This window comes from Maniola jurtina, chromosome 8 (assembly GCF_905333055.1).
Source record: "Maniola jurtina chromosome 8, ilManJurt1.1, whole genome shotgun sequence".
NCBI lineage: Eukaryota > Metazoa > Arthropoda > Insecta > Lepidoptera > Nymphalidae > Maniola > Maniola jurtina.
The window spans coordinates 12172026-12187945 of record NC_060036.1 but is presented as its reverse complement, the minus strand read 5'-3'; the positions used below and the strand labels follow the sequence as shown (position 1 = coordinate 12187945).

The 15920-nt window shown below is 37.0% G+C and overlaps 1 protein-coding gene across 8 annotated transcripts in view; it reads right to left on the bottom strand.

Annotated features, from left to right (window-relative positions):
- Window positions 1-15920, bottom strand: part of LOC123867734 (tropomodulin-1) — a 78520-nt gene that overhangs the window by 34905 nt on the left and 27695 nt on the right. For 5 of the 8 annotated variants that reach the window (XR_006796482.1, XR_006796483.1, XR_006796484.1 and 2 more), the window contains exon 1: window positions 11991-12389. The exons of 1 other annotated variant lie outside the window; for it this stretch is intronic. Coding sequence is in view for 3 of the 7 variants with exons in the window: in XM_045909956.1 (XP_045765912.1) it covers window positions 11991-12125 (135 nt within the window). In the remaining 4 variants the exon portion in view is untranslated. Of the gene's footprint in view, window positions 1-11990; window positions 12390-15920 lie in introns of those variants that run through there. 2 more of the 8 variants (XR_006796485.1, XM_045909961.1) reach the window with 1 other exon arrangement.

Genomic DNA, 15920 nt, shown 5'->3' with positions numbered 1-15920 from the left:
ACAGTTCCATGAGTTCATAAGTGTAGGTTGCCTGTAAGAGATTACTATAGTGATAAGGCCGCGCCCTTTGTTTGCTATCTTTCCTGTACTTTACTTTGTGTCATAGTTTATAAACAATAAAGTATTTAAATAAAATAAATAAATAAATAGCATTTTATCCTGGAAAATCAATGAGTTTCCACGGGATTTTTAAAAACCTATAACCTACATCCTAAGTAGCGGTCATCAGCTAGAGGTGAAAGTGTGTCTGTCTGTCTTGTGATTTTGACGAAATTTGGTTAGAGGGATAGCGTGCGTCCCGGCCTGAGTTATTTTTATCCCGAAAAATTAAAGAGTTCCCACGAGATATGAAAAAAAAAAAACAAAACTGAAATGAAAGTTTATTAGAAAGCTAATTACACGCGTCTCTTAGTAAAACTTAAAAGCTAGGCAAAGACATTTATATATAATATGTGTATTAAACAAGGCAGGTAATGTTTGTATGTTGCAGTATTGCATTCTTATTGAATGAAAGTGAACCTTTTGACTCTTTGGTATTCCAATCTTGACCACTCTCCGAATTGAAAGTCACATAAATTTAAAGGACTTTCACAAAAAGCAAGATTCATGTCCTTTTTATTGGAGTCTTTTTACTTTTTAATACGAGTGTACATAAATGAGTATATAGTAATTATAGTATACCTCTGTACTGACTATTGAATCTAATAACACTAGATACTTATTAAATTGAGCCAACGTCCGACGGATGGACGGACGGACAGACAGACAGACAGACAACAAAGTGATCCTATAAGGGTTTTTTGGGTCCTATAAGGGTTACCTTTTGAGGTAGGGAACCCTAATTAAAAAAACCCGACACAAAAACCTCTAAAAAGTTTCTAGAAACAAAGTTCACGTTAATTTTCGTTTAATGGCTCTCAACTTTGTAATTACATAGTGTTGAACCTACCTCAAAGTTTAATAGTGCCTCTAAATAGAAAATTTAAATATATTCTCAATAACGTCTCGCCAATAAATCTAAAATCACTGTTTACTTTGCAACAATGTTTTTTATTGTTGACCTGGTTTTCCATACGTAAGATCTACACCTAAAGTCTAGATTTATCGTATGGATTCACCGGGAATGGGGGGGGGGGGGGGGGGGGTTGCCCGATTTATTTACTAATACTGTACATGCAAGATATAAAAACTGCGTCCGACTCGCACACGATCGTCCCGTAAGCCGCGGTGGGTAAGTACATAGTCGGCCTTTCGGGTAATGAACCCTAAAAAAACCTTAAAAAGTGGATGTGGATTTTCAAAGATCCTAATTCTTTGAAAATCTACATCCACTTTTCTTTTTTTTTTCAGATCTCTACTCTTTGATTTTCCAGGATAAAAAATAGCTTATGTGACTCTCCAGGTCTTCAACTACACCCATGTACAAAATTAGGTCAATCCGTTGCTCCGTTACGGCGTGATTGACGGACAAATTAACAAACCAATAAACAAACACTCTTTCGCATTTATAATATGGGAAATATGGCCTGATAAACAAACGAGCAAAGAAAGAGATCCTGAGATAAAGAAAATTCGTATCACCGCTGACGAAAATGTGCACCATCACTAAAAAGTGTTTGTTTGTTGGTTTATTGGTTTGTCCTTCAATCGTGTTGCAAGGGAGCAATGGTTATAGAGTGTCAGAGATTACTTTTATCCCAGAAAATCAAAGCTTCCACGGGATTCTTATAAACCTAAATCCACGCGGACGAAGTCGCGGGCATCATCTAGTCATGCAATAACATCTTGCCGGGTTTGTCGACACGGCTCTTACTTACTTTAATTTCTTAACAGGGCTCTCTTCGTCACTTAATCCATACAATCGTAGCCCCAATTTCATTTGTGTGTGGTGTTTTAGATTTTTCTAAAAATATGTAGGTAGTTTTAAAATTACAGGGGCTCAAAGATTTGTATGTGAATTTTTGAGACCGCGTAACTTTGAAACCGAATATTTTAACGGAAAACTGGAAAACCGCAGGCATAGATATTCGTTCCCGGAACGTTTCTACAAAATTCCATTGAGTATGATTGGGTAGTATTCCAATGAGAGACGAACTACGTTTGTATGGAGCGAGTGACGGAGAGACCCCTCTTAAATAATATTTTTATAGAAACAAAGAAAGTTTCAGAGAATAGCGTTGAATCCGTTGAATAATGTTTGATTTCATTGCTAATTCAATGTTTCAAATAAATCCATCACAATGAATGGTGATGGTTAAAGAAACTAATAAAGTGGACATTCCGAGCCGGCCGCGATCGCTACCAAGGTCGAGTCCACCCACCAGGCACAATAATAAATATTTTGACTCATTTCCTACCCGAATGTAGGTCTAGGTATACATAGCAGGCAATTCAAATCATATACAGCCACTTCAAAGAAAGTTGGGGCCATTTTTACTGAATACCTACTTAGCAACTATCAGATATGATAAAGTTTTGATGATTGCTGGCAATAAACTATCCGATTATGATTTGGATTTTTTCACAGATGACGTCATTTAAAAGGAATTGGAACAGATAGATAGATAGAACTCTTTATTGCACACAAAAACACATGTAAAGGAACACAACACAGAAACAAGAAAACAGAAAAAACAATAGTGTACAAAGGCGGCCTTATTGCTTAGGCCTTAGAGTAATCTCTACCAGGCAAAAAAAGGAACAGTTTCTTATTTGACGGTAAAATTTAGAAAAAAATCGCATTTATCTACTTGTGAAATTTATGTAAAATAGCCATGAAGTAACCTTCAAATTATCTTCATTTTCTTTTCAGTTTAAAATATCTTATTACTCGTCATAATACATTTATTTCAATGTTAATATCATGAACAATTTTTCAAGAATAGCGAATGATATATTATGTAAGTTTAGCTAACATGACATATTATGAGCGTGGCGATGAATCTGAACAAACGTCGTAATTTGGCATCTCCATACAATTTTGTAATGACTTCGATCTGAGACGTGGTCGCTAACTATGGACCTCAAGGAACCTCAGAGCTACTCAGCGGGCGATGGAGAGAGCTTAGAGATTCTTTACGTAATCAAATCAGAAATGAGGAGATCCGTTGGGGAACCAGAGTAACCGATATAGCTCAACGTGTCGCGAAGTGAAAGTGACAATTGACAGGGCATGTAGTTTGAAAGACCGATTGACGTTGCGATCCCAATCCGGTGCTAAAATGGCAACCCGCACGGGAAAACGATGGCCAGTCAATCGAACGACTCTGCAGTATCCCCTGGATTTAGGCGCGGTGCAAGACCTTTGCTTGTGGAAGTCCCTACAAGACACCTATGCCCAACGGTGGCCGTTTATTTGCTGACGATGATAGTGATTACTAGCTGACGCCCGTGACTTCGTCCGCGTTAATTTAGGTTTTTCGAAATCCCGTGGGAACTCTTTGGTTTTCCTAATCCAGGATATTATCTATCTCCATTCCGAATTTCAGCCAAATCCGTCCAGTGGTTTTTGCGTGAAGGAGTAACAAACATACACACACACACATACACAAACTTTCGCCTTTATAATATTAGTGTGATGATGATACAATTTTGGCAGATCAATTAGCAGATTAACCTAATCAGGATGTCTCGTTTATTAACTTGATATTTACTTACACTCAACGAACTGCAACTCTGACTGTGCAGTTGAATCTACTAAATAATATCCCTATAGACGATCCGGTAAACGTAAATAAACAATTTCAACATGGTACATTTTAGAGTCTAATTTTATTAATCGCAGGTACCTACTTGAAGTGGAACTTTACTGAACGTGGGCCAAACCTCGTCAACAAACCACTACATGGTACGAACTACGTAGTGCCGCACTGTTTTCAATATTTTACGATCGCTCTCAGACTTCCGCAGTTAAAGCAGTTTATTATAAACATAAAATTAGAAATTAATTGTAACAATTTGGCAATAGCTGGCAAACTCTACAGACAGAAGTAAATTTCCACGAATGGACCCAAAATCACACTAATCACATCACACTATTACACTAATATTATAAAGGCGAAAGTTTGTATGTGTGTGTGTGTGTGTGTGTGTGTGTGTGTGTGTGTGTGTGTATGTTTGTTACTCCTTCACGCAAAAACTACTGGATGGATTTGGCTGAAATTTGGAATGGAGATAGATAATATCCTGGATTAGCACATAGGCTACTTTTTATCCCGGAAAATCAAAGAGTTCCCACGGGATTTCGAAAAACCTAAATCCACGCGGGCGAAGTCGCGGGCATCGGCTAGTTACTGAATAATACAAGAAATGGACCAGTTCCGCAATCGTGGTTACCAAAGTCTATCGTTGCCCCAAGTATTCGTTATTGATATCGTCTTAACTCTCAACCATTGAAAGTTCCATGAAGAAGACATCACATGTCTCTTTGTACAGTCTACGGTCGTGACCAGCTATTGCTCCGTAGGGCTTCCTGGTTCCTTATATTGATGTCATCTGTCACGTTGCTTACTTTCTCATACACACATACTCATATACAGCATACTCTCTGATTTGAACAATCGTCATCTACAAGTGTTACAATTATTTGTTGACCCAAGCATAACTCTCGTCGATTTTGAAATCTTAATCCTGATATTATGCTGTCTAGTTTTGCAAACCGATAGCTTTTGCATCTGGCTCTGACTTTTAAAACACGTTACTTATTTATTCTAAGCTTGTTTGTAAACTGATTTTATTAATAACATAATTTAACCTTAGAGTGAATAAAAACCAAATAAATCAGCGTAAATGGTGCGAATTTCTTGTATTACTTGTTTTTACAAAACATAATATTGGTTGTTTGCTTTATATTTACGTCAAGAATGAAAACTTGTTGCTCGTCATACTCATAAAATTACCAGTGGGTTTAGGATGTACTCAACAGATTATATTATTTGCATTGAATTTAGCATTGAATCAACTGATTCACACATTTTGACGCACTACAGCGTCTTCACAATCGCTTTTGATCTAAGACAATGATTTTCACAAACCTAGTGATACTGATATATGCACCTAATTTCAAATTTGTATGAATTTAATGCGTTTTGGTACCTGAAAATAGTCCAAAACCCTTGACATCCAAAAATTTTACAAGGTAAAGCTTACAAGTAAGAAAGTATTTATCTAAAAGCATGATAGAGCAATAAAAGTCGGGCAAGACTAAATTTTACATAATAATGGCCGGAATCTTTATCTTTAAAAAAAGTAATAGTTGACTTAAAGCAAAACAGAATAGTTACTAATAAATTAATGCAAAACATAAATAAAATTGATTCAGGAAATAAAGAAGAAAAAGATTCGATTGTAGAAATATTTTAAGATCAAAAAGGCTGTAATAAAAATCATCATTGTAATTCTAAAACTGAGCAAACTGCAAACAAGGCAAACTGTAACGTTTAATACTGTTGCACAAAAACTTGCAAAAACAAATTGATTTGGTTTGAAAGACGAGGTGTAGCAAACTAAACGTGTAACAGATATATTTAGCACAACAGACAATCTTAGTTAGAATCAGTGTTTGTTACACGCTCATTACAAGCTTCGATGACGTCACACACCCGGCCACTCTCTTTTATTACTATGATGATAAACAAAACGTAAAAATGACCTTTCCGAAAATGAATCATTTCGTTTAATCCGCGCCTTTTCTATTTTCACACAACCTTGTTTTATTTTGCTCTATTTATAGCCGTCGGGTTTATTTGATTTCCAAAAATGTACCTATCTCGCGGGACGGAGCGGGGCAATCTATTTTAGATGCGAATGCGGGAGGTTTAACAAAGTCGCAACTAAATTTAAATCGGCCAAGAGATTCTCGACTTTAATCCTGTAAATTTATAGTTTCTTTTGTATCCTCATCCAGATATTTTGATGATGCAGCCATTGTTTTTTTCGCAGTAACTGTTAATGCTATTGAACTGTTGTTGGTTGAATATCGTCTAGGCAATTTATTTATTACCTTTGCGCAGTACATCCTAGTGCTATGTTTTTGGCCAGCGTCCACATTCTTGCTTGTTTGCCAGTCAGCTTTTTTCATTCAATCTCGAAAAAGTGTAAAAGTTAATCTTTGCTGAATATAATTCTGTTTCCTGTATTTCAGCTTTGGTGATACAAAAACTTATTCGGAGTTTCGATATCATCATTGACATCGTCTTTAAATACATCATCCATATACTAAACACTTCAAAAGTCAGTAGGTACACAATATTATACCTATCATTCATTTAAATAGTCGATCATTCAACAAAAACAGGCGCAGACATCAGTCCAAAATTTTCACTCTAAGGTTTCGACCTTTAAGTGACGAATATGAATTGCCATTTCTCAAAACGCAAAGGCGTACATAAATCATAAAATCCAATATTTTGGCTCACATGCACATTGTATTTAGTTCGGTTGTCGCAAGCAATTAGCACATTCATCGCCTGTCATCGAGGGTTGTGGAAACCGTTTGATGTACAACCAAAATACAATTTCATTCATACAAAAATAAGCCGTAACACGCACTCCAAAGACGTCAGAATTGCGTGAATAATAGAGGGCTAAAATAGCCGTGTTAACGATCGCGCAGAGGGAACGGCGAAACATGCTCTTACGCAGACAGTTATAGTCCTTAGTTAAGAGTTACTGGAAGATATTTGGCGTAAAGAGTTAGATGGTAATCGTTTGTTTTGTAAGATCAGGTACAGAGACATTGCAATGCTATTGAAATTACTACACCAATATGTTATAGGCTGAGTTGAAGCTGAGGTTTTATGTATGGAAGATTGTGTAATAGGAGATTTTCAAATTGTTTCTAATAAACATTTAAGATATTTACGACAATATATTAATTAAAGGTGACTCTGAAAAAATGACCAAAAAAACTGCAATTTTCTAAGGGTGCCAAACATTAGTGTTGCTGTAAAAAAAAGTGTAATGGTAACAAAGACAGAAGGATTGATATAGAAGACATTGCTATTCGTGTAAAAATAGTGTAGGTCATGGTAAGCTTCAAAAGAATTTGAAAGTAATCTAGCAATAAATGATCTGCTCCTGATGATTGAATCAAAGTATGATCTTAAACAAACAATATTAAGTATGGTGTCGGAAGGCATCACATTACAAGAAAATTTCGTGAGTTGTACATATGCGATATCAATTAGATATTGATGTAAGCCGGCACCTTTGAACTTGCGGAACTCAGACGAATGGCAGACAATCGCGCAAGTGGGTTAGCGAGTACCAACTGCTAATGGTGGAATGCCTTATGTCCGGGGTATTTCTAGCGTTTCCACAAATATAAACATTAGCGTTTGGGGGCGCCGGTGCGTCGACCCCGGAGGATGCTGGAGCGATGAGTGAAAGCTTTCACAGTTCTTGTAACATTTTTTTATATCGTCGGCCGAAAACAGTACTGGAACATGTCAAAATATGCTGTTTTGAGTAAAATAATTATTGAGGATCAAAGGAAATTTTCATGAAATAGAATGTTAGATTAGTTGACACAAAAGTCCATTATGAGTATTTTTTGTTTCCCTAGTTATAGTGTGCAGCCTTACGATGGTTTCATTTTGTATTTCTATGATTTAGGAGTCATTTGTCGTAATCTTGTGAAATTAAAGAAAACGTAGATATCTATAATTCGATTCTTTACCAGGTTAAGTTAAGAGTTTACGATTTGGCCTCTCCAACTCTATTTTTTTTAATTATTCAGATACTAGCGGATAACCGGCGTGTGCCATAATCCTTTTTATTGGTCTGAAATCATCCTCGCATTATTGCCTTTCTAATGAAACTGGTTTGAGGCACATCGGTTGGATAGTTTCAAAGTCTGTAACGGGCATTGGTAGAAACATTTTTTGTGTTTTATTATGGAGGATTTATAATGTTTTTCACTATGGTGACTTCTAAATATTTTGGCAACTTATGCGAACGATGACTAAATGCAAAACGCACATTCGAAACTAGTTGTTCTGTTAGAACAGAACAACTAGTTGATTGTTCAATCAAATTGATTGAAAAATCAGATTGATTGTTCAAGGAAATGTTACATTGTTACGCAAAGTGGAACAAGCGAATTCAATAAATCATACCGCCTTGTTTACACGCCTTTCCACATCAAACTTTGTTTTAGAAATTAGAACACAGCGGATAAATAGGTTTCTATAATCGTACTCAGTATATCAACTATTGGATTGATGCTCTGGAGATGTGGTGCTCGAGGCGAATGGTAGGAGTCTCATGGACCGACTCTATATTCCAAGAACACTTCCGGCGCTAGTACCTACAGAGTCGCATATTAAAATATTTCTTCGGACAGTGTTCTCCCAGCGCGGCGTGAGAGTGACTAGTGACTCCATCGAGAGTCTTTTCGTGCAAGGCAAAGTGGAGGGCACCAGAAGGCGAGAGGTTTTCAAATGTGAATTTTTTATTCTTAGTTAGTTTTTTCGCAGGGCAGTTTTAAGACTGGTTCAAGCTATGTGCATTGTGCATGTTAAGAAATTATATATTAATCCAATAGCTAAAATGATGAATGGAAACATCGTAAGGAAACCTGCATGTCTGAGAGTTCGCTATAATGTTCTCAAATGTGTATGAATCTAGCAATCCGCATTTGGCCAGCGTCGTTGCCTAAACCCTTCTCACTCATTCTCACAGAAGAGACTCTGCTCAGTAGTGGACGGTTGATGAGTTGATGTGATGATGATGACGATACATTGGCGGCACGCCACATTCGTTCGGCAAGTGACGACCAACGTGTAAACGCTGTTTGCGAATTATGCCAATATCCTAGTTTGATTTTTGTATGGAAACCAACAATACCGGCGAGCCCACAAAAACAAATATAGAACCAAATATTTTTTATATAATAAAGTCATTTTGAATCGTCATATCTATGGTTAGGTATGCTAAGGTTACAACCTGTAGGCCACAATCACAGAAATCCAAATTTAAATCTATGGCCACAATGCATTGGTCTTTGGGCGCACTAGCAGTGACGAACCATGCTAGGCATTTAAGTAGGAACCTATTTACTGGCGTTACATTCCTAACAATCTGTTTGTTGTTCTTATTTTAGTGTCGTCACAACTAGAACAGTACAAAAAAGTTTTCACTTTAAAATCTCCTCCTATAAAGTTTCCCAAATCTTAAATTTTGGAAAACACTGCTTAACTATTATCTAGGTACCTACTCGAAAAAAAAAATCAATCTTTTCCAATTTCAGCTGGTAATAATGACAGCTCTCTTTGCGTCTCATACCTTCCTCATTACCATCCGGTAGAATTTTTTTTAGCATTATAATGCCACGGGTTCCCAGATCCTTTCGCAACCTTGACTTATTGAAATATTTTAAAAAGTCACCTACCGATCGACGACTGTAAAGTACAATCATACATTTAAGCACTAAATGAAATAACATGTATTAGGTAAATCGCAAAGGCTCATACCAAGTGAGAACACACAAGACGTCGGAAACAAAGATTGAATGGACAATAAAGCTTATATGCAAGTTTGCCTTCAAGCAATTCCTTTCTTCAAACTCAAGGCGCGAGCATTGTTCATACAAACAAAAGACCATTTAGGTATTTCCAGTAATTTAGTTTTAAACGAGTGTGCAGATCGTCATAAACATTTTGCTCGAAAAATACAGTCTTACTTAGTAAGTACATTAGTATTGGTAGAAAGTGGACTATGTGACCAATATAACCAAAAGTTTTAGCGAGCTGAAGACATGTCTGTTACAGAATCGATGCCCGTTGGGGTCGCTGGGGATTCTAGAATGGAGACCTCCTACATGGGTACATACCTACCAATAAGTGCAGCAGAGGAAAGATAGAGGTGGTAGAAAGCGGTAAATTGTGAATCCAGTACTCAACCAAGGAACCTAGGTCTAATTTTTCATAACGCAGAAGAACAATCACACCAACTTTCAATTTTCATCACTTCCTTAAAATTTTTTATGCATCTCGGTCAGTAGAAACCCAATAGAGATTCTATCAACTTTATAATAAGTAAGGCATAAATAGAAGCAAAGTACATAGCTATGATTGAACGCATCAATATGATTATCACAGACAATGGACTAACTACCACCGCACGAATACGAATACAAATAACAAAATGAGGCATTATTGTTGTTAAAATCAATGCTAATCTTGTCACGATTGTAAAATCTCACGACATGCATAATCACGTTTTTAACCCCCGGCCCAAAAAGAGGGGTGTTATAAGTTTGACGTGTGTATCTGTGTATCTGTGTGTCTGTGTATCTGTGTATCTGTCTATCTGTGTATCTGTGTATCTGTGTATCTGTGTATCTGTCTGTGGCATCGTAGCGCCTAAACGAATGAACCGATTTTAATTTAGTTTTTTTTGTTTGAAAGATGGCTTGATCGAGAGTGTTCTTAGCTATAATCTAAAAAAATTGGTTCAGCCGTTTAAGAGTTATCAGCTCTTTTCTAGTTTTCTTGTAGAAAAGAAGGTTAGATAACCGTTAGGTTCATAATATTATGTCAATAGACAAATGTCAAGCTGTCAAGATGGACGTTGCCTAAATACATAATTATAAGATAATTATTTATTTGAAAATGATGTTTTGGAAAACTCAAATACTTTGGATCGTCGGGGGTGTTATAAATTTTTAATTTACACTTGTGTCTTCTAAAGCTATTTTAGTATATATTGATGATAGACAAGCTTGACAATGATTTCACATAAACAAGTGACTCTGCAATTGGTAACTCTCTAAAGTTGGAAGAGGCATCGATGAATTAAGCAAAAGAGAAAAGGTAATAAATACTAGACAACTATATTATATTCTATAGGTAAAGATGAGAGATTTATATGCTTTTGTGTGTTTTTTGTTTTTCCCACGAATAACTAACGCGGAGAAATAAATGCAATCTTAAAGGCCAACTAACCAACTGTATAACTGTTTTCTTAATAAACAACGATCATTAAAGATCGTCGCACGGTACATTGACACTTTCATGTGGCGTTAAGTGAAAACATTAACATTAAAATTACGTGGAACTTGACAATTATAAAATAGTAACATATTAAGATGAAACTACAGAGTTCTTAGAGGTAGATAATTTAAACATTCCGGAACTTACTTACGTTTGATGTAAAATTTTCTGTAATAATATAATGTCTAACGAAGACATACGTGTATACGTATAACACATATTGTAAGTATTCTACTTTTGAAGAAAAGGTCACTTGACGTCATTTTCTCATCTGTTTCGAACACCTAAGCAGTTAAATAAAATGATAGATATTATTGCTGACACTAAATCGTTTGAACAAACACATTAAACTGCGAAGTAAGATAGCATTTGTGTTGACGATTAACGAGCTAGCATGACTAACTTTCAAAGGCAACTTTGTGTCATTTAAAAGGTAAATTCTCTTCATTTGTCGCTGTCACAACAAACAGTCTACAAGATCTTAAGAACCCGAGAAAACAATCGTAAAGTGCTGATTATAAGAAGATTAAAAGAGACTTTTGTGAAACAGGTGGAAACCACACATGAATTACAAATATTGTATACGAGCAGACTCAGCATTTGAAATTAGAAAAATTGTATTTTTAGAGTTGCCGAGACGGTGCGTCAGTTGATTTATAAAAGAGTTGCTGGTGACATCCACGTATTGCCTTCACCTTGGCGGGACACTGGTTCGTATCACTTGCATTGACGGCGCCCGTGACATCCACTCGGTCTGCCAGTCCAAAATAAACACCTTAACAATTCCGCCACCCAAATTAGAATATTCGATGTTGAAAGCTTGGAAGCGATACAGGGTTCCCGGAGATCAAAGCCAGGTAGACTGAAAATTATCGCTGGAATTCAGAGCGCAGTGCTAAATAAACGTTTGTGGCAAAAATATACCTGCACCAGTCACGATCAAGGGCGCGTAGCCTGGCTCATGCGTAAACAAAGCCATAGGGAGCTTGGACTTACATCTGGAGCCACCGATTTTTTCCTCGTCCTCGTGGTTGTGGTTGTTCTGGTAACTGTTTCCACAGTTTCCGACTCCACGATCTCGTCAGCATCACCGTTGTTGTTGCCACTCCAGTCTCCGAAATATTCCGTCATGTTTGATAATGATCCGTTAACCACTGATTTCACTTAAATACGCCAGGATTATCACACACTCACAGCACTCAGGATAGTACACTTCTAACACATTTTTTTGGTTGCGTTTTCGTTTTGTCCCTTTAAATCGTCGTGTCTTACATCCATTTCCGGTAGAGATTCGCAAATGATCGATCAGGTTCACACTTTTATACGGCAGCACTGTGAAGACGGCCACAGTGGATCTTGTTCTGAAACCTACTGGAAAACTGAAATAACCGCGGCGAACAAAAAGCACCAGCCAAAACATTTCACATGCGCGATTATTATTAGTTGGACGATCTAGCCGAAAGAGTGAAGTGTCGCTTCGGCCTCTAGAATACAGCCAGATTAATACTTTATTGCTGTCCAACGCCAAAGTGCTTTTACTGTTCCTCCTCTAAAGAATCCTACCTACGCCTAATTTACTGCGACAGAAATTGCTTCTTAGTGTCAACTTTAGTGTGCACCTAATGTATCATTGAATTCTTTGACGTTTACCAGATCCCTAGAGCTATTAGCTTTTCTACGTATCAAATTGGGTGATGATTGGGTAATCCATGGTTTTATTTGACTTCTTTATAATTTGGCTTAAGATCTTGGGTCACATCTTGTATGTGGCCGTCCAAAAGCGGCGTCGGCGTAGGAGTCGACAGCTTCTCTCCACTTAATATAAATACGCGGCTCTTCTAATACTCCGCTATAAATCTGTACCACATTTCCCGTAAGATTTCATGCGATTAACAATTCTAGAGCCTCATCGATAAGGTCCTTTATCGAATGCAGGCAGTCATTTAAATTACATGATTTCCTAGTAACGGTTCAGTGTAACACAAAATTGCATCTTGTTAACTTTGTGCTAGAGCGGAAAATGTTTTTGGGACGCTCGAATATGGGTCATATCTGCCATATTTTGGCATTTTTGTAAACGATTAAAATGAAAGTAATTCGGTTTTAATCCTACTTTATGTAAGATCGTTGACTAACAGATGTTGAGTAAGCAGGTAGCCGGAAAAAGAAACACTACCAAAGATTTTTTTTTTAAACTGGATATTTTGCGAAATTTTACAAATGCACGTTCCATCTTAGAATGTAGACATCGTGATCCAGTGATTAAAGCAAACCAGTTTCAAACAAAAAATTTATATTAGTTACCTACCTAGTAAAAATCAATGCTAATCCATTGGTCGCGGTTCTAGAAGTAGCATCCATTTTACAGCTTGACGTCAGCCAAGGCCAAGGTGAGTGGTGACTTACCTGTAAGCATAATATTCATGATAAGCGGATGTAGTAGGTAAATGAAGGATTGTGGGCGGCAGACATACTTGTAAGAGCTATTTTACATTATTAGTTTTGAAGAACTCTTTGCCACTATAGGGACTTCGTCCACAGCGACTTTTTACAGCGATTCAGTAGCCTGAATCAACGAAGTAACGAAATTAATTTCACGACATTCAGTAGCCTGAATTAACGAAATTAATTTCACGACATTAATTTCATTATCAATTGCACATGTAAACGTGTTATTTCCTAGTGCATGCATTAATGTCGTAATTACGAAATTAGACGTTTACACTTGCAATTGATAATGAAATTAATGTCGTGAAACTAATTTCGTGCCACTAATTTCGTAATGTAAATTCCGCTTTATATAGCCTGTATCTTTTGGGCAATCGTATTCCAACCTAGACCTCATCATTGCATATCCATTTAACGTAAGTTGAACCTGCGATGTAGAGGGTGGCTTAAAAGCTGTGGCTTGAGGGTGGCCTATAAGAAAAGCTGACAGAGTGCGTAGTTGCTAATTATTTTATTGGAAAAAGCCCACTTTTTTAATTTATAGGGATTATATTTTTTATTTTATTTTAAGAGGTTGGTTGTAATCAGCCCCCCGATTGTGTAAGAAAAACCTATTCATGGTTACCATTATCGTCAAGAAATTCTGCCCTTTGATTGGCTGTGAAAAAAGGTAAACAGCGAATAAACCAATCAAAGGGCAGAATTTTTTGCCGATAACGATAACCATGAATACGTTTTTCTTACACAATGGGAGATCTGCTGGAAAATGATGATACGGTCTACGATGGAGTGCGCTTGCCTAGAAGATGCCTTGACTTGAAGGTACCCTACCCTATGGCCAATGTAGAGCGTAGACGTTACACAGTCTGAATCCACTGAAGAGTGTTTTCTTATAAGAAGTACTTATAATGTGAAGAAGTCCTAAAAGTCTTAATATAATATGACTTAATGTAATAAACACTGTAAAGTGTAGACTTTCCACAGTCTGAATTCACTGACGAGTGTTTCCTTATAATAAGTTCTTATAATGTGAAGAAATCTTAAAAGACTTAGTATAATATGTAACACCTGGTGACATTGACCTGCCCAAAATCACATTTGTTTTTTGCCATGTAAAATATTCAGTTTTGCTAGCAAACTGTGGGCTTTTATAAAAATATTAAACCTGTGGGTGTTTGAAAACACGAGGCAGATTCTCATAGTATACTTTTTAGATTTTGATTGACTAGTTTCCTCAGTTCATACCCCAATGAGTTGCGAAGCTGACTAGCAATGAGCGGGTTACACAGTTTGAAGAACCAATTTAGACGTTGGGTTTCAAGGGGCACGGCTATACCTGAAAATTTTAGCAATGTTATGCGAAATAATTGCTCTAGATTGCCCCACTTGCTCCAGATCGATCCATATGTGTTGCCGAGCAACAATTGCTTAAAAAATTGCCCATGTAAGCGCTCCGTAACATAAATAATACATCAAAATCGCTCTCAATGCAAATCTGGTTGGGAAATCTATCTGTGTGTACGACTTTCCATGGAAGTGAAGATCTTGTTAATATTGATGTGACCTAGTATCACGTGCCGATGATTTTCTTACTGTATTTAATGATTATGCAGAATCACACACGTAAGTACATACTACACACACAACATGCGTATCGCGTAAAGTGTAAAACAATAGTTTTTTAGGGTTGCAGGGATACGCAATAGCCCCGAAGCCTCAATAGCTCAACGATTTAAAGAAGCGGACTGAAATCCGAAAGATCGAAGGTTCAAACCCAACATGTTGCTGCCGTTGCACTATTGTCGTACCTATACTCCTAGCTTTACGCTTAGTTGGAGGGTATTAGTCACGATTAACGCAGCAATTTTTTTAAAAAAAAAAAAGCTCCGGAAAGCTCCCTTTCAGGATCCTTCTGTCGTGTCTCTGTGCTGGTCTGTCTGCCAATCGTGTTTTTCCAGGGTTTGATCCCTGGCATGCACCTCTTACTTTTCGGAGTTATGTGCGCTTTAACAGTGACAGAAAACATCGCGACAAGACCTGCAGGCCTGAGAGTTGTTCATAATGTCCTCAAAGGTGTGTGAAATCTGTTGATCCTGGCTAAAACCTTGTTATATTACTATAATAAGTATTAGAGATCAGAAATTTAAATAACCTATTTTAATTACCTACTAGCATTTATCTATTATGCGCTCGCTTTACGATGTAATTTTAGTTTTGTACTTTGTAGTATAGCCTGTAAGCTCCATTTAAGTGGAAATTCCTTTATGGAACAATAAATGTCTTAAACCAGAACATTCTCTTTCTGTGAGGAGACTAGTGAGTGCTCAGTAGTGAGCCGTGAGTCAATGGGTTGGTGATGATAATGATGATTGTAAAGCCCGAAGTGACATTGGAATCCTAAAAATAACGCAATATATATCCGCATTTACCTACTATGGTTAGCTGGCATGTGCACATTAGCGTTTAAACAAATAGAGA